The sequence below is a fragment of the Aricia agestis genome, chromosome 15, assembly GCF_905147365.1.
Source record: "Aricia agestis chromosome 15, ilAriAges1.1, whole genome shotgun sequence".
NCBI classification, from domain to species: domain Eukaryota; kingdom Metazoa; phylum Arthropoda; class Insecta; order Lepidoptera; family Lycaenidae; genus Aricia; species Aricia agestis.
Window position 1 is genome coordinate 14,913,401 of NC_056420.1, and position 27,636 is coordinate 14,941,036.

At 38.9% G+C, this 27,636-nt stretch overlaps 1 protein-coding gene across 1 annotated transcript in view; it reads left to right on the forward strand.

Moving 5' to 3' along the window:
* Positions 1-27,636, forward strand: part of LOC121734487 (gonadotropin-releasing hormone receptor-like) — a 46,377-nt gene that overhangs the window by 879 nt on the left and 17,862 nt on the right. Inside the window, exons 2-4 of the mRNA XM_042125100.1 lie at positions 18,176-18,297; positions 20,886-20,991; positions 23,304-23,508. Of these exons, the coding sequence (XP_041981034.1) occupies positions 18,176-18,297; positions 20,886-20,991; positions 23,304-23,508 (433 nt within the window). The remainder of the gene's footprint in view (positions 1-18,175; positions 18,298-20,885; positions 20,992-23,303; positions 23,509-27,636) is intronic.

The window sequence follows — 27,636 nt, forward strand, 5'->3', positions numbered from 1 at the left end:
TACGTACGAAATGTTCCTACTCCTCCTATTTTCTTCTGATTAATTTCGTCGCGGGACCCAAGATAGATTTAACATGTCCCTCGGGCTCCCTGAGATCATATCAAAGGGTTTTCGTGGTTGGATACCGCTGTCGATCCTGGCGACACAGGAGATACAGTGGTGGGAATGTGTGGTGGGCCAAAGCCCGTTTTAAAAAAATGACTAAAGCTAAAAAATAAAGTTCATTTCAGTATTCATCATATTTTTATCATATTTTCATATTTGAATTAAATACCCATAGCATAACACGATTGGTCAACTTTTATAACACAGAATAATCAATCAAAAAGACATCTGTAAAAAAAGGGATTCCTATTTTGCCAACAGAGGAGAATGATTTAAGCTTCCAAAATTTGTACATAGATTGGTTCAAGCATACACTTTAATTTGCCCATAGCTATAGCCCGTATAAAAAAACACGAAATGTTAAAAGGGATACCTAAATGTATGTCACTATATTATACGAGAACATTAGGGATGTAGATATTTTTTACTAAATAAGTACTTACTGTACTTATTTAGTTAAATATAATACGACAGGTACATTTTATAAAAAAAAAATTATAACATTATGTCGAGAAGCAAATAATACATTTAATAGTTGTAGGTTCATGAGTCATGACATGAAACTACAATGTTCTCACGATAGGATATTACGAGTAGTCTACAAAGAACCAAGACGTGTTCTATTTTCAACAATATTGAAAATAGAACACTTCAATTATTGTTTTATAGTTTCACAACGAGAACTCCGTTGTTCAACCTTTATTAAAGTGTTTAATAGTGAACACAATAGATTCATAGAAGCCTATAAATAGAAATAAAAATTGGGCAACCTTTCCCATTAAGAAATATTTCATTATTTCTTGTTAGCTACGGCGATATAATAATAATAATAAATTATTTATTTGCACACACAAAAGAAAAGACAAAAACACATAAAAGAGAAAAAAAACAAAAGAAATAACAACAACAAAAAAGGTATAAAAAAATACAAAATTGTGCAAAAAGGCGGTCTTACTGCTTTAAGCAGTTTCTTCCAGACAACCGAACAGTTACAGAAAAAAGATATAGTTTTATCAAAAAATTGTTTCAGTTACGTCCGCCCGTACGCGCGGTTTTGCGGCTACACCGCGAGATCACTAGCAATTGTAAATGATGGCACGATCGCGCCGCTATTTAGATAAATCGTTACATACAATTGCTCAATCGAGCTTTACCGATATGTTTACAATTGCTTATGACGATATTGCTGAATACGGATTTATATGGTAGCGACCCGCCCCGGCTTCGCATGGGTTCAAAGTGCTACAAGGAGAACCGCGGCCTCCGACGCGCTGTATAGGAGTGAGCAAACTATGCCGGGCAGCAGCGTGTCGGGGCTCAGCGCAAAAATCCGCCTCCATACAATTTGTATGAAGGCGGATGCGCGTACTGTGCCGGGGCTCATCGAATTCGAATCGCATTTTTGCGCGGCGGATTTCTCTCAACAACAACAGAACTCAAAATCCGTCAATGAGCTGCGTGCCGACCCGCCCCGGGACGCTGCGTCAAAGTGTGCGCCTAGCTTATAAAGCACTGACCTCCACTATATAAGTACGCTGGACTTACGATAGGCACTTTGAAATTACTGCTGGTTTTTGTGCCTATTTAAAGCGAAATCAGCGCACCCAATGCGGGGGAAGAGAATTAAATTTGACGTAAAAATGACGTTTGAATGTCGCCATATTGGCGCTGATAGCAGTAGTGGGAGTACTTGGAAATAATACTAGTTTCTACAACCAATAGCGATTAAGCGGCTATTTGCAAGTTACGTCAGAGTTAGTTCTCTTCCCCCGCATTGAGGGCGCTGATTCCGCTTCAATTACGCACAAAAAGCAGGTGGGTATCGTAATTCATAAGTCTAGCGTACTTGTATAATGGAGGTCAGTATTATAAAGGCACGCTCCCGCCGCGTCCCGCCACCCCAGCCGCCCCGGCCGCCCCGTACCGACGCAAACGCTATATCCCGCAATTTTTATATCTATAATATCTCCGAAAATATTAATTAAAATGATATACTTTAAAAGGCCATATAGATCTGTATTAAATCAGAAATATATTATTTAAGGTATTTAATTTGATAAGGATTAATGGTGTATTGGTTAAAATCGCTTCGAAAATTAGCCATTATTTGTCGGAAAAAGTCAATGACAAAAAATATTATTTTTTGATATCCATAAGAGGTAGACCATAGCGGAGTTTTCTGTAGACCTTTTCATTGTGTACAATAGTAATTAGTGCAATATTTTGATAAATCACATAGGATTCAGCCTGCGTTTGCAATGTAAGAGGAAAAATGTAATTTTATCTACACCATCACTTTGGAAACCTCAAAAATTTATATTTTACAATATAAACCTTCCTCTTCAATCACTCTATCTATTAAAAAAACACATCAAAATCCGTTGCGTGGTTTTAAAGATTTAAGCATACAAAGCGATATAGGGACGAGAAAGCGACATCGTTTATTCTATGTAGTGATATCTAAATATAATTTGAAACATGTTGTATCAAAAACACATTATCAGTTATCTGGTTACGGCCCGCCCCGGGGTGAGACGCGGCGCGCGGGGGATACGGTAATCCACGGTAATCGAATGATTGGCAACACCTGACGGCTACCCCGACCCGGTTCCGCCAAATGCCATAAATATTACTTTGTTGTGAATATAAGATTTTTTCAAGAAAGAAAACCAATTGAGTTTCAGTTCCAAGTATGGGGACCCAGAATTTTTTATTATTTTTTTGCTATAATATCTTAATGTGGTGAAACGAATGCACCTTCTTACCAAGTTTCAACAGTATAGGTCTTATAATTTAGTTACCAAGTAAAGTGGCTGTGACGTACGGACGGACAGACAGACAGACATGGCGAATCTATAATTTCCGGGTTCCGATTCTTTGCCATTTGGCTACGGAACCCTAAAAAGAAAGTACCTCTATAATTTAAAGATTTGTGTTGAAATCTCTTAGCAAAAATTCTATTAATTAAAAAAGCTTTTCAAAATCTCCTTTCGTGACGAGGCAATTTGATAAAATAAAAATATTACTTTTGAATAAACCTATAATTATTAATATATGGGCCAGGGACACATAAACATGATATGTAGATTTCCACGACGCGACGTCGTGCCGTGTATCCTGGCACGTTACGATGTCGCGACGTAGTAAAAACTTAGTTCTGTATTGGGTTCCGTACCCAAAGGGTAAAAACCGGACCCTATTACTAAGACTTCGTTGTCTGTCTCCAGGCTGTATCTCAAGAACCACTATAGCTAGACTTCTGAAATTTTCACAGATTGTGTTGCTGCTATAACATCAAATATTGAAAACAAAATAAAATTAATATTTAAGGGGGCTCCCATACAACAAACGTGATTTTTTCGGCCTTTTTCGCTCTATATCAATAATGGCAAGAGGTAGGCACTTGAATTTTTCACACATTTTTTTGTTATATGTGTTCTTTAATATTTAGTAATAATATTAAAATAAATTAAACATTATGGCCATATATAATATAAATTAAACATTATGGCCAAGTGCGAGTCCGACTCGCACTTGGCCGATTTTTAACGACGCCGCATCGCGGTATGACACGACGTCATATCGTGTTTATGTGTCCCGGCCCTTACAAAGAAAAATATTCAACCGAATTACGTAAACATAATTTATTACGTCTTACAATAAATAACGGGTTTTCACATATAAAATATGTTGTCTGTATATTCCTCATAACATGTCATAATGTCATAATATATTTTGACTTGAGTCGTGCATGAGTAATGAGGGTGCTTCTTCGACGTTCATATCAGTCAGTCGAAACATTAGATGGTATTTAGGTATGTTAATGAATTCCAATAGTAATTTAAGGGGATTGCTTTGCACTTTGCGCTAGTATAATCCATCAGTAATTACCTTGTGTTATTTCCAAATGTATATAATCATGAATGGAACTCTATATTATTACGACATATCACAAAGTATAAAATAGAAGCTTCTCGCTTTCTGTTCCTTAAATCAGTTTGGATCTTTATAACTACACAATGAAATTTGATGCGTTTTTCAGTATGGCGAAACTTTGTGTCCCTGGAATTCAAATTCAAATTCTTTATTAAGCATACAATAATATACAGTAGTATAAAAGCTAGGTAGCTTACATCACGTCGTCTAATCCCATGCTGAGTAAAAACTTGTGTTATGGCAATCAGACAACGCGCAATGGATGCACGCCGAACAATTTTATCCTAATATATTATATTATTTACACATTCACACACACAATCACACTACACTTTATCACGTAAAGTCTCTTTCGGCGACGTGATGCGCGCTTCGTTCGGGAGCCCCCCCCCCCCCCCCCCCCCCCCCCCCCCCCCCCGGCGGGCCAGAACTCCCCCGCCTCGAAGATGGATAAAATTTGAGTCGGCACTCTCACCACAAAAGAACTGAAATTCACTTTGTGGCGAGAGTGCATCCGCGAGAAGACCACCTATTTGAGCACCCTCAAGGTGTAGGTGGTCTTCTCGCAGATGTAAGTAGTTTACGACGTCTTCGACCGTCATGGACCAGTGCAGGCACGACACGTAGAGCGGCGTCGCGGGCACCTCGCTCCGCAGGCGCAGCTCGGGCACGGGACGGTGGGCTTCCTCTTCTTCCTGCTCTCCACTAGAACGACGCCCTCCTCGTCACACCTCCTGCTCTCGTCCCTGTCGAGTCGAAGATGTTCAGCCTTGCGGCCCTTCTTTGCACCCCTCGCCTTTGCCCCCGGAGGCGGTGCGGGGCAAGCAGCGACGCTTGCACAATTTTTCGCTTGGATCGATGGCCTCAATTTCGTGTCGACGTCATGCGGTGACGGCGAGCTGACGGCGGCGGCTGTTGCTGACCCACTCGATTTCGCTGACGTGCAAAACGGCGAGTCACGATGAGCTCCGCGACGCATATTTATCGAGTCGATCGGATGCTCGGGTGACCTACATAATGAATTATTACTTTTTAATTGTAATAATTCACTACGTAACTCACTAATGGTGGATTCCGAGGCATCCAATCTACCTCGCATCTCGTCCAGCTCTGCCCTCATGATGTTGAACTTCTGGAGACATTGACGTGGTCTGTCGATTTCACTGGCAGTTTGTGGAGCTGCTTGGCCACAAACACTGGCAATTCCGCAGGATTAGTCTGCTTGAGCAGGGAGATGACGTCCTGCAAGCTTCGTTCGCTTCCGTCTCTCCTCCAAGATATCATCTGCGCAGTCTTGCCGAGCACTTCGTACAGCACGGGCCTGCCCTTGCAGATCTCGTCGTTGGTGTAGGTGGACCTGCATAGCTGCACGATGCCATCTTCGTCAATGATGTTGACGATGTGTTGTACGAACGCCAGCAGCTCGTTGGATACGAGCGCCATGTGTCGGTGCAGCGGCTGTGAGCCGCGCGACTCGCGAAATATTAATTAATTTTATTAATATTTGCTACGTGTGTAACGACATTTTACGTCTTTTTGTTTTTAAATCTCTCTCTCCGTCTTCTTAACAATAGCAGAAGCAGAATACGCATTGTGCGGTCCACATCTAGATAAGTAGTGAAGAATGTAGCAGTTTTACAAGGCATGGTGACGTACAATGTTGCTACATCGTGACGTGCATTTTTACCGACTTCCAAAAAGGAGGAGGTTATACGTTTAGCTGTATGTATCTTTTTTTTTTGTATGTTCAACGATAACTCTGCCATTTGAGATCCGATTTTCAAAATTATTTTTTGTTGTATAGGGTTTAACTCGAATTTGGTACCATGTTCACAAAAGTGGTGATTTGATGATGGGATCCTGGAGGAATCGAGGGGACTCCTTGAAATTTGTATGGAAACATATAGTGATTTAATTTTTTTCTGAAGTAGCATTTTTTGGTAGCATTTACCTCAAATGTAAATGCTACCAAAAAGTAAGATTTCGCACCAGGTACCACTATTCCGTGGATCCGAAGGTACCCAACAAAACTTTTGAATCCTTATAGATACAGGTTCGGGGATTTCGGCGTTTTTTAAACAACTGAAAGCATAAGCCAACACATCAATTTATTTGATCATCATCATCAAAATCATAATTATGTCGTGGGTTATCACATTATGACCCAATTATCGATGCTTTTCGTGATATTTTGCATCGAAGCAGATGTTTTTGATGATTATTTCGCTGTTTGTGGACCGATTTTCAAAATTATTGTGTTGTTGTATAGGATATAATCTTGATTTTGTATAATAATTACGAAAGTGGTGAGCTGATGATGGGATCTATTAGCAATCGAGGTAAATCCTTGAAATTTATCAAAAGACTCATAGTGGTTAAAATGTTGTTTCTAGTAACTTAAATATATGTTACGAATAAGAGAAAGTTTATACGAAGGTGTCTCTTGGTCCAGAGGCACTGAACAGAACTCCTGAACCTTTAAAGATAAAAGTTTCAAAATTGCAGCATCGCTTAGATAACTGCAAGCATTTACCACAATTTCGCTTACAGTAACATAATGTGAATAGTTAACATTCGTAGTAGTTATTTACGCATAAAGCCTTATCTTGTAGATAACTAAAAAGAGTGAAATTATTATTTTTAACAAAAAATTAAAACCGACTTCCAAGGTAAAAACAATAATAATATGAACTAAAAAGTATTAAATAACTCTTACTCTTTATTAGTGCCTTTTTCAGAATTCGTCTAAATCTCAACTATTTCTGTACATACTACATAATTAGCTGGTACCGACTTCAAAGTAATGAAGACTGTAGTATGTACAGAAATAGTTGAGATTTAGACGAATTCTGAAATAGGCACTATTAAAGAGTAATGCCCGTTTTCACCAACGATACCTAAAATTTAGGTGTCCCTTAAGCGAATATAAGGGGCACCTAACGCAAGTTTTGTTTTCACCGACGTTTAAGTGACACCTAAACCATTATAATTTAGGGGATGAATTGACAACCCCGTAAAACTTAGGTGACGTATATTTTGATTAAAACAACCTATTATGCGATTCATCCGTCAAACCATTAGGTGACCCTTATAATTTAGGGGATGGATTGACGACCCCGTAACACTTAGGTGAGGTATGTGGCAACGACGACGACGTTAGATGACGGTTGCCTTGACAATGAATCTGTTATCGAATGGCCGTCTGATATTTTACTTGTTAAATAGCGAACTCCCATAAATATCTTCATATTTATCACAAACCTTCCTCTTTAATCACTCTATCTATTAAAGAAAACCGCAATTAAAGGGAACAAAGGGACATGTGGATAGAAAAAGCGACTTCGTGTTATTCTATGTAGTGATATACGTCACCTAAGAGTTACGGGGTTGTCAATTCATCCCCTATATTATTGAAACAAAACTTACGTTAGGTTAGGTTAGCTTAATGCCCGTTTTCACCAACGACACCTAAAATTTAGGTGTCCCTTAAGCGAATATAAGGGGCACCTAACGCAAGTTTTGTTTTCACCGACGTTTAAGTGACACCTAAACCATTATAATTTAGGGGATGAGTTGACAAGCCCGTAAAACTTAGGTGACGTATATTTTGATTAAAACAACCTATTATGCGATTCATCCGTCAAACCATTAGGTGACCCTTATAATTTAGGGGATGAATTGACTACCCCGTAACACTTAGGTGACGTATGTGGCAACGACGACGACGTTAGATGACGGTTGCCTTGACAATGAATCTGTTATCGAATGGCCGTCTGATATTTTACTTGTTAAATAGCGAACTCCCATAAATATCTTCATACATTTATCACAAGCCTTCCTCTTTAATCACTCTATCTATTAAAGAAAACCGCAATTAAAGGGAACAAAGGGACATGTGGACAGAAAAAGCGACTTTATGTTATTCTATGTAGTGATATACGTCACCTAAGAGTTACGGGATTGTCAATTCATCCCCTAAATTATTGAAACAAAACTGACGTTAGGTGCCCCTTATATTGGCTTAAGGGGCACCTAAATTTTAGGTGTTGTTGGTGAAAATGGGCATAAGCCCCTTATATTGGCTTAAGGGACACCTAAATTTTAGGTGTTGTTGGTGAAAACGGGCATAAGAGTTATTTAATACTTTTTAGTTCATATTATTATTATTTTTTACCTTGGAAGTCGGAAGACGTATAGTTTCCGAAATATAGCAAAAATAGTGTTGTCACCCCTTTTTTCAAGATGGCGGCCGGGGGCTAAGGCTGGCGACCCCACAAACTTGAGGTTAAGCTTCTATAGACCTCCTCCACAGACCTCAAAAAAAATTGCGTCCTCTAATACGAGATTTATACTCGCGTCTCGTGGCTCGGCTCGCCGCGCGTCTCGCAGCTCGCGTCGAAGCGCGATTGTAAACACAAAGCTCGCGTCCCTCTCGAGCTCCTTTAGAAACCGCTCCCGACGCGAGCCCTGCGAGCCGCGAGCCGCGCCACGAGACGAGCCGCGAGCTCAAGTTTACACTCAGGGCTCGCGGCGCGTCTCGCGGCTCGCCTCGTGGCTCGCGCGCGAGTGTAAATCGAGTATAAGAAATGCAAGGCTCATGTAACATTTCAATGTACTATTTGGTGTCAGGTAACAAGAACTCTTGAGTTCAATCAAAAGAGTTCCAATAAAAGTTTGAAGTACTATTTCACCCGAGAAAAGTCAAGAGGAAAACCTGAGTACCGTATTATTGTGTAATAACCCGTCGATATGACCCCTCGCATTGACATGACCTGCTTAGGCCGCTTAGGCCGTTTGTCCACCGCCCGCGCCGACTTCACCGACTAAAATGCAAATAAAATAACATTTTGTGACCTTGACAAAGAAACGAGATTGCTTTGTAACTTTGGGCCAATAAAATGCCACTGTATGACATAGGCTTTAGGTTTCATTTTGTTCAAAGCATCGGTTGCATGGGTCGCTAGACAGTGTCGGTAGAAAATGAAGTTGCAGCAGACGACGTGTCGTCGCGACACTACTGGTTTCTATGTTTTTCTATAAACTAGCTATTTGACCGAGCTTTGCTCGGTATTCGATGAAACACGAATAAAATGACATTTTCTAAAAATGATTCCTAGCTAGATCGATTTATCGCCCCCGAAACCCCCTATATACTAAATTTCATGAATATCGTTGGAGCCGATTCCGAGATTCCAATTATATATTTATATATACAAGAATTGCTCGTTTAAAGATATAAGTGTCGCTAGCTTCGTATCGCTAGCTACGGAGGGTATTTCATATAAATATATACAAACCAGTAGTGTCGTTGCGCACTGACCTCTATAATACACTGGACAGGCGATCGCTATCAATAAAATATTCCTATTTGAAAGTCGCCATATTGCCGCTGATTGCTATGTGAAAGCATAGTGAGTGTACTTGGAACTACTATTTTGCAAATGGCGGTTGTCATTTTCTATATAAATTAGTTCACAGTACGCTCACCGCGGCGCTTCAAATTGGCATAAGAAATAGCTGTCATTCTGTACGGCATATGGCCTCCAGTGTATTATAAAGGTCAGTGGTCGTTGCGACACATCGTCTGTGGTTGCTTCATGTCGTCTATTGCCAACCAGCACCTTCAGAGTGCGGTTTCTGGAAACGACGTGTGGTCGGTGCTCAATAATGTGTGAGGTATTGAGTTCGCTGGGAGTTGGGTGCTGTTGTTGTCGTACCTGGAATATTCTGCTCACATATTGCATTGTTGTTTAATTGTTATCTTCTACACGTGTTTAGTTTATTCGATTATTATTTATGGAAGCATAGGAAGGAACGTTTATATTTATTTAAATATAAGAATAATCTCTTGGAATTAGCAAACCGAGTAAGTATCTAAACAGATTCTAAACAGTTCGTAATTAATTAATCCGTTATTCTGTATCCGATATCAAAGCTACATAAAAACGCATACTTTATAATATGTCAGATCTCAGTAACTGCATCCGGTGGGTAATAACGTAGATAATAAACTAATAACTAATAAGTCGTCTTAATGTTAGACGTAGAGAAAGATTTCTCTTTCAACTTTTCCGCAAGCGCAAGATACCAAAATACTACCCAAAATATAATAAAGGCCAATATACTTGTATGTAGACACTAGATTTGTAAACAGAATATCAACAATTAGTCAATCTCCGCACAGCGATCACAACTTAATATAATAATGTTCTACAATAATTTCGCTCCGGTTATGATATGAACGCTTTTAATCGCTAAGCTTGTAAACATGCCAGAGTGCCCATTTATGTTGTACAACATAATAATATATTGTTTCACTAACAATACCTACGTCAGTACGCGCCACTGAAATATCTTTGGTAAAGAGCGGTTAGATCGAAACCGCGTAACTGTAGTAGCATTCAGGGCTGAAGTAGCATTAAGGTTAACCTTATAATATCGTATTACTAGACGTTGTTCGAAACATCGTTGAGCTTTGACAGTCCTTATCGCGCAGGAATCGTACACTTTTCGGAAGTCAAAGCCATACAAAATTTCATCAAATTAGGTTCAGCGGTTTCTTCTTCTTTCGTCGGCAGGGACACATTCGGATAATATATTATTTATGTTTAATTAACTAATTACTGAATGTAGCTCGCAAGTCGTAACTAATTTTACGCAGAAAATAGCTTATCACATGGGAACGCGCACGGTACCTACATTTTCTGTAATGAAAACTATCTTTGTATACATTTGGATGAAATCGACAGAAGTAATAAAACAGCTGTATGTGACACTTTTCTTTCTTTAGATGTCGACAGTTCCAATTTTGACCACGCGCCAATACGTGTCGTACGTATTGGCCTTGTAGTATACAGTATTTGATTATAATAATTGATATAGGCAATATTTACAGTAATTACTTAAGATGAATTTAGTTTTGCGAATAAGATAATATAACTCATAATTATTATCATTAGAAGTTTGGCTGTTTCTAAGTCTTTCGTCGTTTTCATTTAGCCATTCGCTAAAACTTTTCCTAAAACTTGTCAACGCCTTTCAAAAATTCTAAGTTTAAAAGATTAATTAAATTGAAAATGTTCTAAAGGCCCGATGGTTTTTAATTTAGATCGAAAAAGTAAGCAAGTAAAACAATTATTATACTTATTACAAAGTACACAAAAATAGTAAGAGCCTAAAGTGGTTTTTCTAGTTATTTTTTGGCCGAAAATAATTTGGACAGTTTAATTTAAATAGAGAATAGAGTTAACTTAATTAACTATAGGGCTTTTTAACTACAGTTTAATTCATATACAGTATACGATAAAAATCTGCATAATAAGCCGGTCCTTCCAAATTAAGTAGCCCCATCGATCGTGGAATAACGAGACACAATAGCTTATCTATTGTTATCGTGGTCGGATGCGGCCGCTTAGGGCTTCATGAATTAATATTAAGGTTAACAGACGAACAAAGAAACATTGTAGTCAGGTTTGAAAAAAAATAAAGTGGTGAATTTGTACAATAAAATACTAGAAACTAATAATACAGGATTTCAATGAAATCAGCCCTAGTAGACAAGTGTCAAGCGATTATCGTAAACGCCAACAAAATGTATGGGATTTCACATTAGTATTCGCTAGCGATGAAGCAATGACTTATGTCAAATCGCTTGCCACTTGTCTAGTAGGGCTGAATTTTTATCCCCTTACGTCCAGTCGTCTACATAGTGACATACCACAGCCCGGCCCCAGACTCACTAATACAGAGTTCTGGGAAACCGCTCAGATACGACGGCCAATATATTTTGTTGTTCACAGGTATCGTGCTCCGGCCCCTTAGGGTCACAGGTAACACTGTAAACACCATTGCAAAACTGAGCTTTATTCACTATACTAGAAGATACACATTGAACTGACAGACTTGTCGCTCGCGTGTCGGACTGCCTATTCCAATTTTGAATGGCTCATTTTAATATGCATCGCGTCGCCTGATGACGTTGCGATGAGACGACACTCTCACGAGGTACTATAAGGTAGTACTCCCTAGTATTTGCTATATAAATAATAAATATACAGAACATAGTGCCTGCAGAATATTTTGTAGTCGGCGAGGCGTAGTAAACCGACACTAATAAACAACACTAATGACATTTATATGCTACAGCTAGTCAATAGTTTGAATTTCAGAATAATAATGATATTGGGTTCAATCTATAATTAATTTGTCAAAATCACTTTGATTTTGACAAATTAATTAGATTCGATATTGCTAGTAGTGAAATTAACGTTAGACGTAAATTAATAGTTCTGTACAATATTATGCCGATAGCTTAATAGCTGGAGGTATACTTATTAGCTTTACTTTTTGTGTCCATTGACATGCCACTTTCAGAGATATCGCGTCCCATAAAATGTTTTTAATTATTGAATCATCCGTCCTCTCCACGTTGGTCCTGACAGGCAAATACTGGCGAGAAAAGTGCGTCTACGTAGCTCAAAAATTAAGACGGGTATGTAATTCCGAATGTGACGCTCGTATAGGTACCGCGCTAGTAAACGTCTTCTTTTGTTTAAGAGAACGTGTAGGAAGTATAATAATATCTATGGACTATGATGTATTTGGCGCAAATTTGTCGGTACATTGATCCGCGCCGGTAACGCGCTAGGCGTTTGTGAACAGGCACTTAATGCTCATTGTGTACATGTATAGTGTATACTTTATAGTCACAGAGGCGGTAAATAGAGCTTATACAGAACAAGATCATTGTTTAATTATAGAAAGAGGGGTAAGATTTTTGGGGTATTACAATACGAAAGTAATTTTGGTGGAATCTCCCGGTCGTATCTGTTTAACACAGCACACCCACGACATCACGCTTGTTCGTAGCGGCTGATAGCGCAGCTCGCAGGCGAGTGGGTGGTATTTTCAAATTATGATAGTATTAGTTAGTATTATATTAAATAGCTTCATCGAATTAGTACATAAACATCAGGTGCGGGCGATGATTGATCGCTCGTGAACAATATCACTTTGGAGCTGCTCAATTATTTCACGATTTTCTGGAAATATTTGAGCCCGTCACGGCGGCATTACTCAAAATCTGAGTCGAGGAGGTGGGAGTAGTTTATATTATCCTTACTCATTATTAGACTATGTCAAAACTAATAATTTTATTATTACGGTGTCACTAGAGTGAACATTGTATGTGTATTGTGTACACACTACGCATACAACACACAATTTGTTAAAAGCAAATTACATACCTGCATTCTGCAAGCCATTATGTGTTTAATATTAATGCCGTTATGTGTTCATTATTAAATTATTTTTCTATTTTGACTTTTTTTTTCTCTAAAATTAATTGACCTATTATTATGAATTTACTATTGACTTTACATTGACATTTTATTTATTAATCCGGACATTATATTCTAGGCTTTATATAGTTAAAGTGACATTTTCCATATACAGGGTGTAACAAAAATAAGTGATAATACTTGTGATAAGATGTGTACGTGTTCCTTGTAGAGAGTTCACTGTGAAAGTAGCAGCGCTGAAAGACCAAAAAATTTTTTCACTTTTGTATGGGGAAACTCGTGACGCTCGGGCCCTTGCCCATACAAAAGTGAAAAAAAAAATTCGTCTTTCAGAGCTGCTACTTTCACAGTGAACTCTCTACAAGGAACACGTACACACCCTAAAGTATTATCACTCGTTTTTGTTACACACTGTATATTTGTTTTTTTTTTATTATTATTATTACTTTTATGACATTGAATTAAATTATGTACTGTGTTATGAACTACTTCTTTAATTTTTGTATATTTATAAATTTAGAATTAATTGTATACTCAACTTTAATTTAATTTGGTTATAGATGTGTTTTTATAAAATAACGTTGTGCATGTCTGTAATTGATATAAGCACTAAAATGTAGTTATTAATGTAATCAATGTATATGTGTGTGTTTATATTGTTGATATGCCTAGTAAATAAATAAATAAATAAATAAAGTAAACGCCTGCACAACTTTGTTTGTATTATGTCCACTACATTGGTTCTGCAAATAAATTTTAAGGCAAGGCTGTCCCTGAATAAGCAGGATGTCTGTCAGTACGAATATCGACGTTAAGGACATTAAAATAACATTCATATCAGCGCGCCTTGTATAGGGCGGTTACGACGCTCGCCGCGTAGTTGATAGGAGAAAATTATACATTTTATTTTATTTTTTTGATGACTGATTCATTTATTAAAAATCTATTCGGTTATTTTGCTACAACTATAAAAAAGCTATCCTTTTTGTAAAAAAAAACATATCATTGTAATTGAAAATTAATACGAGATGTCCGATTTGAAGAGTATTTTTATGCTGATATTCAAGATTTTTTTACAGAATTACCATGCCATTTTTCAATATTCTGTTCGGTTATTTCGTTACTTTGTGTCTACATGAATTTTGATGCAAGAGAATTCCACATAATTTCTTCAGATTGGAAGTTTAAAAATCAGTCTTTTCGAACTGGCCTCACCTTAACTAGTCGGGTAACATTTTTCAAGTTTTGATTGAAAAGTCGCGAGACGGCGGTCGGCCTTGTGGTGGCGAGGTGAGGGAGAACTACATTATAATATTGTAACTTCAAAATATATTCTAAACAACGTGCGTTAAACCATGGACGAATATTTCGTAACAACGGTGTCCGTCATTAAACACAATACAATAATGTAATCTAACAGGTATAAAAGCTGGAGCTCCTTGATAACTTTAAGAACATGCCCCACATTAGTATTACAAGTGAATATTAAAAAATCGGCCAAGTGCAAGTCGGACTCGCGCACGAAGGGTACCGATACAGAGCAAAAATAGGCTAAAAATTGTGTTTTTGTATGGCACAAGCGCACCTTAAATTTTTATTTTATTTTAATATTATTATTAAATATTAAAGTAAGTACACATAATATAAAAAAAGAATGTGTGAAAAATTCAGGTGCCTACCTCTTGCCATTATTTATATAGAGCATAAAGGTAATATACCTAGCGGAATTATAGAGAAACAAAGGTCTGAGCAAGAGAGATGTCACTATCAGTAACACTGCGTGGTAAAAAGAGACGTGTGATACATGACAGCAGCACTCTTTTTGTGTTTCATGTTCAATCCTGCTTATGTAAGTGTATACGTACACATATTTTTACACACAGATGAAACCAATTTCGGTTTCGTTTCGAGATTTGATTAATTTTTCGCTCGAGATTGTTGCTCTATTCCGCTAGGTATATTAACTTTATGATATAGAGCGAAAAAGGCCGAAATTACGTTTGTTATATGGGAGCCCCCCTTAAATATTTATTTTATTTTGTTTTCAGTATTTGTTGTTATAGCAGCAACAGATATACACAATCTGTGAAAATTTCAGAAGTCTAGCTATAGCAGTTCTTGAGTTACAGCCTGGAGAAACACAGACAGACAGACGGACAGACATAAATAAAATAAATAAATAAAAAATGTTTTATTTCTGAGTAGATTTTAAGAAAATACTTTCAGAATGTTAATATTAGCTACGGTGCCTACCACCGGTTCGGGAACTATCCCGGCGAGAAGAACCGGCGTAAGAAACTCGCACGGGGCCCACTTTTTTACCAAAAAAAAGTGAGGTAAAAAAATTAATCTTTTAAAATAAAATTTACAATGCTGTAACTTAAAATTATACAATGTCAACATACATACATAGTAAGTCATGTACAATAATGTAGAAGTAGCCTTGTAAGCAGCCATCCTACTCCCAAGATGTGCCATCATTTATGAAATCATTGACCTTATAATAGGCTTTGGCACACAAACGCTCTTTGACTACTTTCTTAAATTTATTAATGGAAAGATTTTTAACGTTTTCTGGGATTTTATTGAAAAGGCGTATACATTGACCTTTAAAAGATTTACTGACTTTACTAAGTCTGATCACTGGCAAATCTAGCTTGTACTTATTTCTGGTGTTTCTACAATGAATGTCACCTTTGGCTTTAAATTTACATATATTTTTTCTAACATGTATTACATTATCTAAAATGTATTGAGAAGCTACTGTCAGAATACCAATTTCTTTAAACTTTTCTCTCAAAGATTCAAATGTAGACATTTTGTAAATCGAACGTATAGCTCGCTTCTGCAGCACAAATATAGTATTAATATCGGCAGCGTTTCCCCATAAAAGGATACCATATGACATTCTACTGTGAAAATAGCTAAAGTATACTAATCGTGCAGTGTCTTCGTCAGAAATTTCCCTAATCTTTCTGACTGCATATGCTGCAGAACTGAGTCTATCTGCGAGTTTAGCAATCGAACACACGCACATCGAAGTCTTAGTACTTAATAGGGTCCTGTTTTTACCCTTTGGGTACGGAACCCTAAAAAGGAAACTGACTGTATATCTGCTAAGCAGATGTTTATCTTTGTTAGATCTGCTGTTACCTTTAAAGTTTCGTCTGTACAACACAAAATCGAGTCTTTACTGTTGATTTTATACGGTACATCCTTGTATTACAATTTTATCCTAATCTAGTAAACACCGTGTCGTAATCTGGAGACAGTTTTTTTTTATGAAATAAGGGATCAAACGAGCAAACGGAATTATCACCTGATGGAAAGCAACTTCCGTCGCCCATGGACACTCGCAACATCAGAAGAGCTGCAGGTGCGTTGCCGGCCTTTTAAGAGGGAATAGGGGAGAGTAGGGAAGGGAAGGGAATAGGGGAGGGTAGGTAAGGGAATAGGGTAGGGGATTGGGCCTCCGGTAAACTCACTCACTCGGCGGAACACAGTGCAAGCGCTGTTTCACGCCGGTTTTCTGTGAGAACGTGGTATTTCTCCGGTCGAGCCGGCCCATTCGTGCCGAAGCATGGCTCTCCCAGTTATAGCCGCAGCGCTATTTTGTAGATGGTGAGAAGAGAAATCCACAGGTATACACATAATAACATTATTGTGGTGTATAATATTAAGTTAATAATTTAATAGTATCCTACACCAAACAAGTTTCCAGCGAATCGCTCACGGTCGGTTGGGTTTCTAATATCGAGTGATATCGTTCAGCCTTCCCTCAGCCGACGTGTACTAACACCGACTAGACTAATAACTTGCAGCCGACGTGTACTAACACCGACTAGACTAATAACTTAAGCTAGACTAAGACACTATGCTCGGTGCGAACGGGCGACTTTTCTAAATCCGCATCTCTCTTAAAAACATATTCGAAATTGTTGCGCGCTGCTACTAAACAATTTTGGCAATCGAAACTTTTCTAAAAATTTGTATGCGCACAAAATATGGTCGCACGTTATATGCTCAGCATCGAAATATGATTAGGAGACTTTCGAGGTAATTTTAGGTATTTGTTTTCTTAATCACAGTATCTACCGGGCGCGCTATAACCATAGACCAAATATTGTGTAATTGCTCTATGTTCTACATAATAATAATCTATCCTATAATAAATTCCATGAATACTGATTGATTAACGTTGTGATTGCTGTTATTTTAGGACACGTGATTTAATTTACCGTTATTTTTGGAAGTGATGAACAAAAGTAATTGGAAATGCCAATTAAATTATTGTTTAGATTAATTTCTATTGAAATAAGTAATATTAATAGGTCGAATTACTGCATCAATATGACAATATGTGTTAACTTCGGGCAAATGCCTTCGAGTAAGCAACAAGGAAATGAGCAATTCCTAAAAAGGGCAAGATAAAGGACGGGTATGAAAAAGACTAAAAAAAAGAGTACTCATCTACCAATAGCATGCCTTTGATTTTACAAAGACATGCCATGGTACATAAGTTCCCATACCCGTTATTGGTAGATCGCGATTTATAACTATTGGAGGAAAGAGGATGTATATTGTATATTCAGTGAAGTTGATTCCTAGGCTGATAGCGGACCTACATAATTTGGTCGGTTACGTCAATGATAGCCGTTCGATCACGACTAGTATTGAATTGACATAACCCAACCAATTGACGTAGGTCAACTGCCTAGGCTAGGAATCAATTTCCTCGAGAGTACATTGTACAAATGCGTCGATTGTCCCGATTTCACCTTAAGATCTTAAAGTTCTGGGCTGCCTACAAATGCTGACACGACATGTGGTTGCAGATCGGGTGGAAGTGGACGAACGCGTGGCTGGTGGGCAACCTACTGTGCAAGCTGCTTCTGGTGTTGCGCGCCTTCGGCCTCTATCTCTCCTCCAACGTCCTCGTCTGCATCTCCATCGACCGGTGAGCACACACACTCACACACACTACGACATCCCTATTACCAGTCTATAATTTTTGGTGCTGTATCTGAAATTTTTAAACTTTAATAAGGAGTTCTAAAGAAAATGTATTATGTAAAAATATTCATTAAATTAAAGTTAAGCAGTTACTTTTTGAGTTTTATATATTAATGAAGGCTAAAGCAAAAGCGGATTAGCAATTTATTGAGTCTCTAAGTTTAAATTGTTTAACGCGGGTAACTTCTAAATCATCAAAAAAATAAAGAAAGGCAATAGACGTGCCCCGGATGGCAATAGAAAATAATTATATCCGGCGCTACCTCCGGCTAAGTTTATTACTGCAGCGGCGATCGCCCCCAGTCCGGCCTGGCCGGATATTCCAGTTAAAAGTTTGTTTGGACTGTATAATGAAACGCGCCTTTGCATTGCAAACATCAACAGCGAAATCATGTTACATTTTATTAAATCCTTATCCATAAAAACATTTTCCAAAATTTGCCTGTCCGTTCATTACATTTTCACGCTTAACCAATTTTAACGGGAGTAGGGATATTAAGAGATTACATAATATGTATTATATCCTATTTTGTCCCTTTTATTGAGTTGCTTAATAAAACTACATATTTATTAAAACCTTGCAATACCACGTCATAGCTTTTATGCTCCTAAATGAATATTCACAATAGTATCGTTATTGTTTTATGTCCTTTCTAGTACCGTCAGAGGCGAGGGTCTTACAACGCTGCTGGCCTCAATTCCCTCTGGCCACTATAGTCTCCGGCGACCCGAGTCAATCAAAGTATTATTTAAATATTTACTTTTGTTGCCCGCGGCTCCACCCGCTTGAGTATTGCTGCAATAAACAGTAACCTATGGTCTACTAGACCTATTTATCCCAAATTTCATCATAATCGATCTAATATAATAGTGTCTCGTTATTATAATGATTAACAATACAATATTATAATTAGCTAGATGTCATCCGCAACTCCGTTGTCTCAAAATTCGTTTATCACTAACCGTACCGTACATTTTCCAGGATAAAAAGTGTCTTATATCCTTTCTCGGGACTCTGTACCTATCTCCATGATAAATTTCAGGAAAATTGGTTCAGCGGTCGGGCGTTAAAAGTTAACAGACAGACAGATAGACATATTTTCGTTTTTATAATAATAGAAAATAGATAAATGTTATATTATAAAATAGTAATATGATGCGTCTGTGTACTTGTGAAATACCGATATTACAAAGCAAAGGTGTAAGTGGATCGATGAGGTATTCACAACAATTCATCAGGCGCTGTCGTATCGCCGACACACCGCCACCGCCGTCCTCTCGTCGCGATTGTTAATCGCTACACGAGCGATGTCATTATTGAGTCTACATCGCTCGAATACCTGTTAAATTATCCGGCAGTTAAACATTTGTTCGGCAGCCGAAGTATTTCAAAATGGCGCTAATTCGAGTACCCACGGGCCACGACGTACCGCAGGGATATTGAATTTATTATTTACTTACGTTACGTTTGCTGTTTTCTTCTGACTATAATAATATGGAATACAAATCATCGCATAGTATTTCAGTGGTATATTTTTTTTAATCCAAAATATTCTTTGTAATATAATATGTCGTTGACCATTCCAACATTGGAAATGTCTATGCCAAAAAAATCTTTGAAAGTACAGATCTTGTTATTATTTTTGAATCGGTAACATGTGATCGACAAAGCAGTTCTTAGTACTATGACTTGTATTAAAATTGATTTTTCTATTTTTGTACCGGGTTCCGAGTAATGGAAGCTTTATGTCACCATTTAAATCTCAAAAGAAATGACGTTCTATTCCCGCCAGGCGCCAACATATTTTGCTGGCTGTTGCCTGTCGTATTATTAAATGTTCTGAATGATTTCGCTCTCACTATACTCCACTCGGGCTAACTTGTCGCTAGCGGTCATTGACTCCCAGTCAAAAACTTGTCATTTTCCATATAAACCGCGATTGACAATGAAGTGTCAGATATTGTCAATCGTGATTTTATATGGAAAATGACAAGTTTTTGACAGGGAGTCAATAACCGCTAGCGAAAAGTTAGCCCGAGTGGAGTATAGTAACTTTGCAACTCTTATCTAAAACAATTAACGATACTTTTTTATTTTGAATCTAATATTTAAGTAAACATATTTTTAGTTTAAACCGGAAGAGGCAGGCTTAAGTCAAAACTTAGGGACTTTCTTTCGTGTCTCCCTATCTTCTCCTGCGCTATGATAACGATGATAGTAGTGATGATGATTTTATTTATTTATTTATTTTAAAAGATTTGTCAACAATTGCTAACACTTATAATAAAGTACAGGATACGCTTAATTAATTATCATTCAGTGTTACAACTTCTTACAGACAAACACTACATGCACCAATAAAAATTAACAACAAAATTCTATAATAAAATAATACGACTATAAAATTAACATTACATAGGAATAATCACATAATACAACAAAATATAATAGTTAAAAATTCAAGGTAAATAGACATAGCAGAAAAATATTTAAGATTTTAAATTGATGATGATGATGCTGGCGTGGTGCAGGTTCTTTGCGGTGCTGTACCCGCTGAAGCTGTCGGTGGCGCGGCGCCGCAGTCGGCAGATGCTGTGCGGGGCCTGGGCCGCCGCGCTTGCCTGCAGCCTGCCCCAGGTACCATGGAGGAAATCGATTCATAGGCAGATGACGGACCTACATCATTTAGACAAGTTTTCTATATTAGTCATAATCCAAAATACCTTGGCCCGCCATCTGTCTATGAATCAACTTCTCTGATAGTACATAATAGTAATCTGAGCTAATGTGACAACTTGCCACTAGATCCTAAGTACTGATACCACCAACCGTAAAGTTTTATTTGGCTGTGCTCATAATTTCGCAGAGAACAGTGACATACGGTGTGGTTCTCATAGTGTCGGAAAAAAACTGTTAATTGATTTTACGCAATAAGGCCAACATTTTTCATCGCCTCTATAATTAGGTATTAAAACCACATTTCACATAGGTCGAAAAGTACATCGAATCGATAAATTATTTATTTTAATAAAATAATAAGTGCTGCGACACTTGGGATCGTTTACTGTGTTATGGTGTGTGCACTGTGTATACGTGTAAGCCTGTGGAAAGATCTGGTAAACAAAGCAAATGTCACAAGCTTCGTGAGATACGTCATAGTATCAGTGGTACCATTTTACACTATTTCTTATCAGCCCTCAATGATCTATTTATAAAAATGTGCAAATATTACATTTGGATCAAAAGTTATACAGATATATAAAACACCATGGAATGTATCACAATTATACTCGTGGTATATTAAATCTAGTTTTGTATAAAGCTTCTTCCTTGTTAAATGCCAAAGACTTATGCGATATCAAACATGTATATTACATTCATAATGTTTACTCCTAATTCCCTACTGAAAGTATCTTCAAATGTTAGTTATGTGGAGAATGTTTACTAAATAATATCATCAAAGGTTCATACACGACTGTCGCGACGCGCGGTTGAGAAGAACAAGGTTTAGTTTGTCGCAGTTTGTAATAACTGCTAAGTTTAATTACCACACGTCTTTACGTACGTACGTGTATACTGCGAAAACTCCTCTCACGTTCGCTATAGAGTAACTTAGCAACGCTACGAAAATTTAACAACATTGCTGTAGATCTGCTACGTTGCACGCTGCTGTAGCACGGTTACGCTGCCGTAGCACGGCTACGCCGCTGTAGCACGGTTACGCTGCTGTAGCACGGTTACGCTGCTGTAGCACGGTTACGCTGCTGTAGCACGGTTACGTTGCTGTAGCACGGTTACGCTGCTGTAGCATGGCTACGCCGCTGTAGCACGGCTACGCTGCTGTAGCACGGTTACGCTGCTGTAGCATGGCTACGCCGCTGTAGCATGGTCACGCTGCTGTAGCACGGTTACATTGCTGTATCATGGCTACGCCGCTGTAGCACGGCTACGCTGCTGTAGCACGGTTACATTGCTGTAGCATGGCTACGCCGCTGTAGAACGGCTACGCTGCTGTAAAACGGTCACGCTGCTGTAGCATGGCTACACTGCTGTAGCACGGTTACGCTGCTGTAGCATGGCTACGCCGCTGTAGCACGGTCACGCTGCTGTAGCACGGTTACATTGCTGTATCATGGCTACGCCGCTGTAGCACGGCTACGCTGCTGTAGCACGGTTACGCCGCTGTAGCACGGCTACGCCGCTGTAGCACGGCTACGCTGCTGTAGCACGGTTACGCTGCTGTAGCATGGCTACGCCGCTGTAGCACGGCTACGCTGCTGTAGCACGGCTACGTCGCTGTAGCACGGCTACGCTGCTGTAGCACGGCTACGTCGCTGTAGCACGGCTACGCTACTGTAGCACGGCTACGTCACTGTAGCACGGCTTCGCTGCTGTAGCCTGTAGCACGGTTACGCTACTGTAGCATGGCTACGCCGCTGTAGCACGGTCACTCTGCTGTAGCATGGTTACGCTGCTGTAGCACGGCTACGCCGCGGTAGCACGGGTACGCTGCTGTAGCACGGTTACGCTGCTGTAGCACAGTTACGTTGCTGTAGCACGGCTACGCCGCTGTAGCACGGCTACGCTGCTGTAGCACGGTTACGCTGCTGTAGCATGGCTACGTCGCTGTAGCTCGGCTTCGCTACTGTAGCACGGCTACGTCGCTGTAGCCTGCAGCACGGTTACGCCGCGCCGCTGTATCACAACTACGTTGCTGTATCGCTGTTGTTGATGATTATTATCTTGACACCACTCATGAAAATTAAATTCGATTTCTGTAGCATTGCTACGTTGCTGTAGCACTTGCATACTTGCAAAGCGTTGATGTAGCATTGCACCTAGCAATGAGGCTGTTACGAGTACCTATGCCACTGCAACATCTATATAGTACCAATGAAGTTATGCCTGCCACGTGTTATGTAGTTCTCTACAGAGTGGTGTGTTTCCAGAGCGCGGTGTTCCGCGTGCTGCAGCACCCGCGCGTGGCGGGTTTCGAGCAGTGCGTGTCGTTCGGCGCGTTCCCGAGCGCGCGGCTGGAGCTCGCCTACAACGTGTTCTGCCTGGCCGCCATGTACTTCCTACCGCTGCTCGTCATCACCGCCTGCTACGTCTGCATCTTCATCGAGATACGACGCAGCAGCAACGACCTGAGCGGTGAGTGAGTGAGCTTGTATCGAGATATATCTTATCTAATATATAAAATTCTCGTGTCACAGTTTTCGTTGCCATACTCCTCCGAAACGGCTTGACCGATTCTCATTAAATTTTGTGAGCATATTGAGTAGGTCTGAGAATCGGCCAACATCTATTTTTCATACCAAAAATTATTTATATGGCAAAACAACGTTTGCCGGGACAGCTGCTACTAATATATTTTCTTTAGAGGTTATTAGTACAAGTTATCACTGGACAAAAAATTATTTTTTTTTAAATCTAAAGTAGGCAACTTTTAATATTATAATCCACATAATTTACAAGCATAATGTTCACGGTTTTAAGCAATTTGGTTCCAAACGTCGTCGTTACGATCCACGTTAAGTTTTTGTACTGAAAATCGCAATGTAAATTGAATGTAAGATTGGATGCTCTCCTAATTTTGATTTTAAAGCGTATTATAATATTAACATAGTACGTATGGGTGTATGACACCGCAAAGTGCGTATTGTCGATGTGTGAGTTGTGAGAGTGCTGGAAGCGGGCGGGGGAGCGAGCTGACTAATTACTAAAGTTTGAAAGTCGATCTTCTGGTTCGCGATGGAGGACGTGCTCGCTCTAGCAACTGTTGCTAATACGCTTCTAATATAATATCTCCCCGCTAAGTAACATAATTATTTCCTCAACGGATAACTTATATTAATCTTTGTCTATCAGTCACATAGCCGACTTAATTAAATACCAGGCAATATAAAGTAATCTGTTGTGTAAATATTTTAATAATGAAAGGAATCTATCATGATTATCTGTTTATATTCGTGTATATATTCTAACCCATAAACATTATTAATTAAAATCTTAATGATATGCGTTTATTTATATAGTATATTATTTATTTATTTATGCTTATTTGGTCGATGTATGGTATTACTTTGACTTTTGAGGGTGACACCGAGAATCGACAGACAGCTGATACAATAAATCTGCGAATATTCAGAGAAAACGGGATACCGATGGCTAGTCAAAGGCGGCTTACTGTGAAGTTGCTTACCCACTTCAGCCATTATTATTGCCGTATTGGCAGTTGCGAATTGCGGTGCAAAATACAAATAATTATTATGTTTCATCATAGAAACTTTTTTTCTTGCAGTGAGTAAGCCCGGAAACTGTTAAATTGATTTTGATTAAATGTACCACATTTTTTGTCTATATAAATGTCACATCTGTTGTAATTCAGCAGGAGTTTTGGGTGAAATACCCATTCACTGGACATTGTGCGCTTTTATAATTCCGGACGTCACGTTATCGTAGACGCCGACTTCCACAATAAAACGTTGGGCATGTTATATGCCCTTTTGATTTTACGCACCGCGGACGTTTTGTGCGGTTCAGAAGAGTGTAGACGTCGTGATGTCATGCACGTTAAAAAGTTATCGTCGACGGAAATTTTAAAGCGTCTTCATAATATATTTCCATAAATTTTACTTCCCTAATCCCTATTTTATCGTTTTACCGCGGACGTCCCGATATTGCCGTCACGTCCAAAATTATAAAAGCGCATATAAGCAACGCTAACGAGACATAACTCAATATTTTATAATTCACTTATTCGATAATTGAGGAAAATCAGTCAAACGTAAGTATTTCCCAGAAATTAAAAACAAAATGTTTTGTTTATCGTTTGACTGAATATTTTAGGCTTGATTAACATTCGGCAAATATAAAACGTAAAACAAAGTGTATATCTAACTGAAGCACCGGAGGGAGTTTAGAACAATTTGTATGGGAAACTCGCTACATCGGCATTTCAGTGCATTTGTCTCGCCGGGGAAAGGGGGGTGGAGAGGCTTGTAACGACTAACAACTATCCCCGCTCCTGTGATGTTCTGAACACCGTTCTGGTTGACCTCTCTACACGTGCTCCTTGTAGCTACGCTATTTCGAACATCACAATAAAGATAAAAGTTTCTAGGCGTATAGATATTAGATTTAAAGATTCCTCGTATAAAACTTAGAAAATAATAATTGAATATCTAATGATTAAAAAAATGTATGAGTAAAATGATTGTTCGGTGTGCATCCGTTGTCCGATTGCTATTTGCTGTAACACAAATTGAATTTAGCACGGGACTAGGCGACGTGATATACACCGCACTACCGCCTACTTTATACTTTAATTATCTTAAATATAATATGTATATTGTATATAAAAGTAGTGAATATATTTCCGTTGTCTGGTACCCGTAACACAAGTCCTTCGGGTTCTTACCACGGAGCCAGACTGACGTGGTGTGAAGCGTCCATAGATATTATTATTATTATAAAGTAAGCACTTCGTCTAATCCCATAAAGAAATTGAATATAACTCAAATAAGTCATCAGTTTTAATCGTGTGTTTTATATTTGCTGTTTCAAATCAATTAAATCTCGAAATAGGTAGCCGCGGCGCCACCGCCGCTATAATATTCACAGAGCATTCATCGTTCACCGCAGCTGTAATGTTCGATGACGTTAACCGCATCAGTGAAGCTCATATCACACGGTCCCTCTGAGTGAGGCGTCTGGGTACTCGGAAGGTATGGGGGAAGGTCCAGGACCACGTGGCACTTAGCTCAGAGACTGGCGATCAGCAAGCCGGTGAAAAGAGCTCCAGCCCCTTCACGTTGTCCGGGGGTGGTCACTGGTGTTCAGACGTCGCGCTGTGTACAGCAGCCGGTTTTCGCAGGATATTAGCTGGTAAAGCAGTCCGCGGCGATGGCCATCCGCAACCCGAGACTGAATTTATCTCCACATGATCATGAGGTTGAAGGGGTTATTAAACCCAACATCTTATATATCATAATTTTAAAAATATATAGTTTTCAGTCAGTTTTGTGTGCATAAAACATACAAATTAAAAAACGTATATACAACGTCCTCTTTCTTCTTCATTACCTGAATTCCAGTAGAAGTAAAAACAGAACATTCAAACCAGAAGAATATCGCTCACGTAAATACTCTAGCGTGTTATATGGACTGTCACTGGAACCATGATTCGAATTAACCAGTAATAACTAATATCTAAGTTAGATCCTCGAGAGCTAATCTCGTCGCAAGGGTGGGATTGGTGCAGCACTTGTGTCTAGCGGTGCCACTGGCGGATTAGTTTCAAACTTCGCAGTTTCCTATGTAATCACGGCCTCACGTCATCAATTTTCAATGGATTATAATAACAGTCAACACAGGATTTCTGCTCTGATGTCGTTTCTTACGAGTGCTTTAGCCTTTTGTTTGTTTGTTCCAACGAATATTGTACGAGCTAGCACGTACATTGCTGATCCTACATAATTTTCCCGTAGTCTCGGCAGCGTATTAACAAAGGCTATACCATTTGAGTCACGAGCCAGACTCTAATAGATGAGCTTTTGTTTATGCATATTACTCGACAATACCTATTCTATCTCAGTAAAAAAATTGACTCAAGTGGATTAGCTTTTTGCCTTGATATTTTCAAAGAAAATGCATGGACAAAACCTAGTACTGTTTTATACATATTCACTCAAATAGATAAGCTTTTGTCGATATATTTTCAAACATTACGTACGAACAAAACCTAGTCGAGTAGAGGCTCACCGGACATCGCCATATTCGTTTATCGTGCCATACTAAGTATGGTACGATCTGACTGTTACGGTTACCAACTACGTTTAAATTGTAAAAATACTAAGCTAATTGTAAATTTGATAAAAATGATGGCTAAGGTTCATAAACCTACCCCAATTTTTTGGTGCTCACATGGGTTGAGGAAGGATGTTTTGGGTTAGAAAAACCTCCTCATGCCACTTTCAGCCCCGAAAACCCCTCCCACCTCCCATTTAGGAGAAATTTACAATTAAAATTTTCGTAATCTTGTTCGATAAGGTCATCTGTTTTCTGGTGTTTATGTGTAACTTACTTACTAGGGAGTGCCTCCGTACCTACGAACCGAAAGGGAGGTTCGGGGGGCTCAGCGTCCCGCCAAAACAAAAACAAACACAATCCAGAAAGTCCAAAAGTTGGTTAGGTTAGGTTAGAACTTAGACCACAACACGAGGGAGCCGAGCGAGCGCAGCGAGCGTGCTGCGGCAGCTGCAGCCGGCGACCGTCATC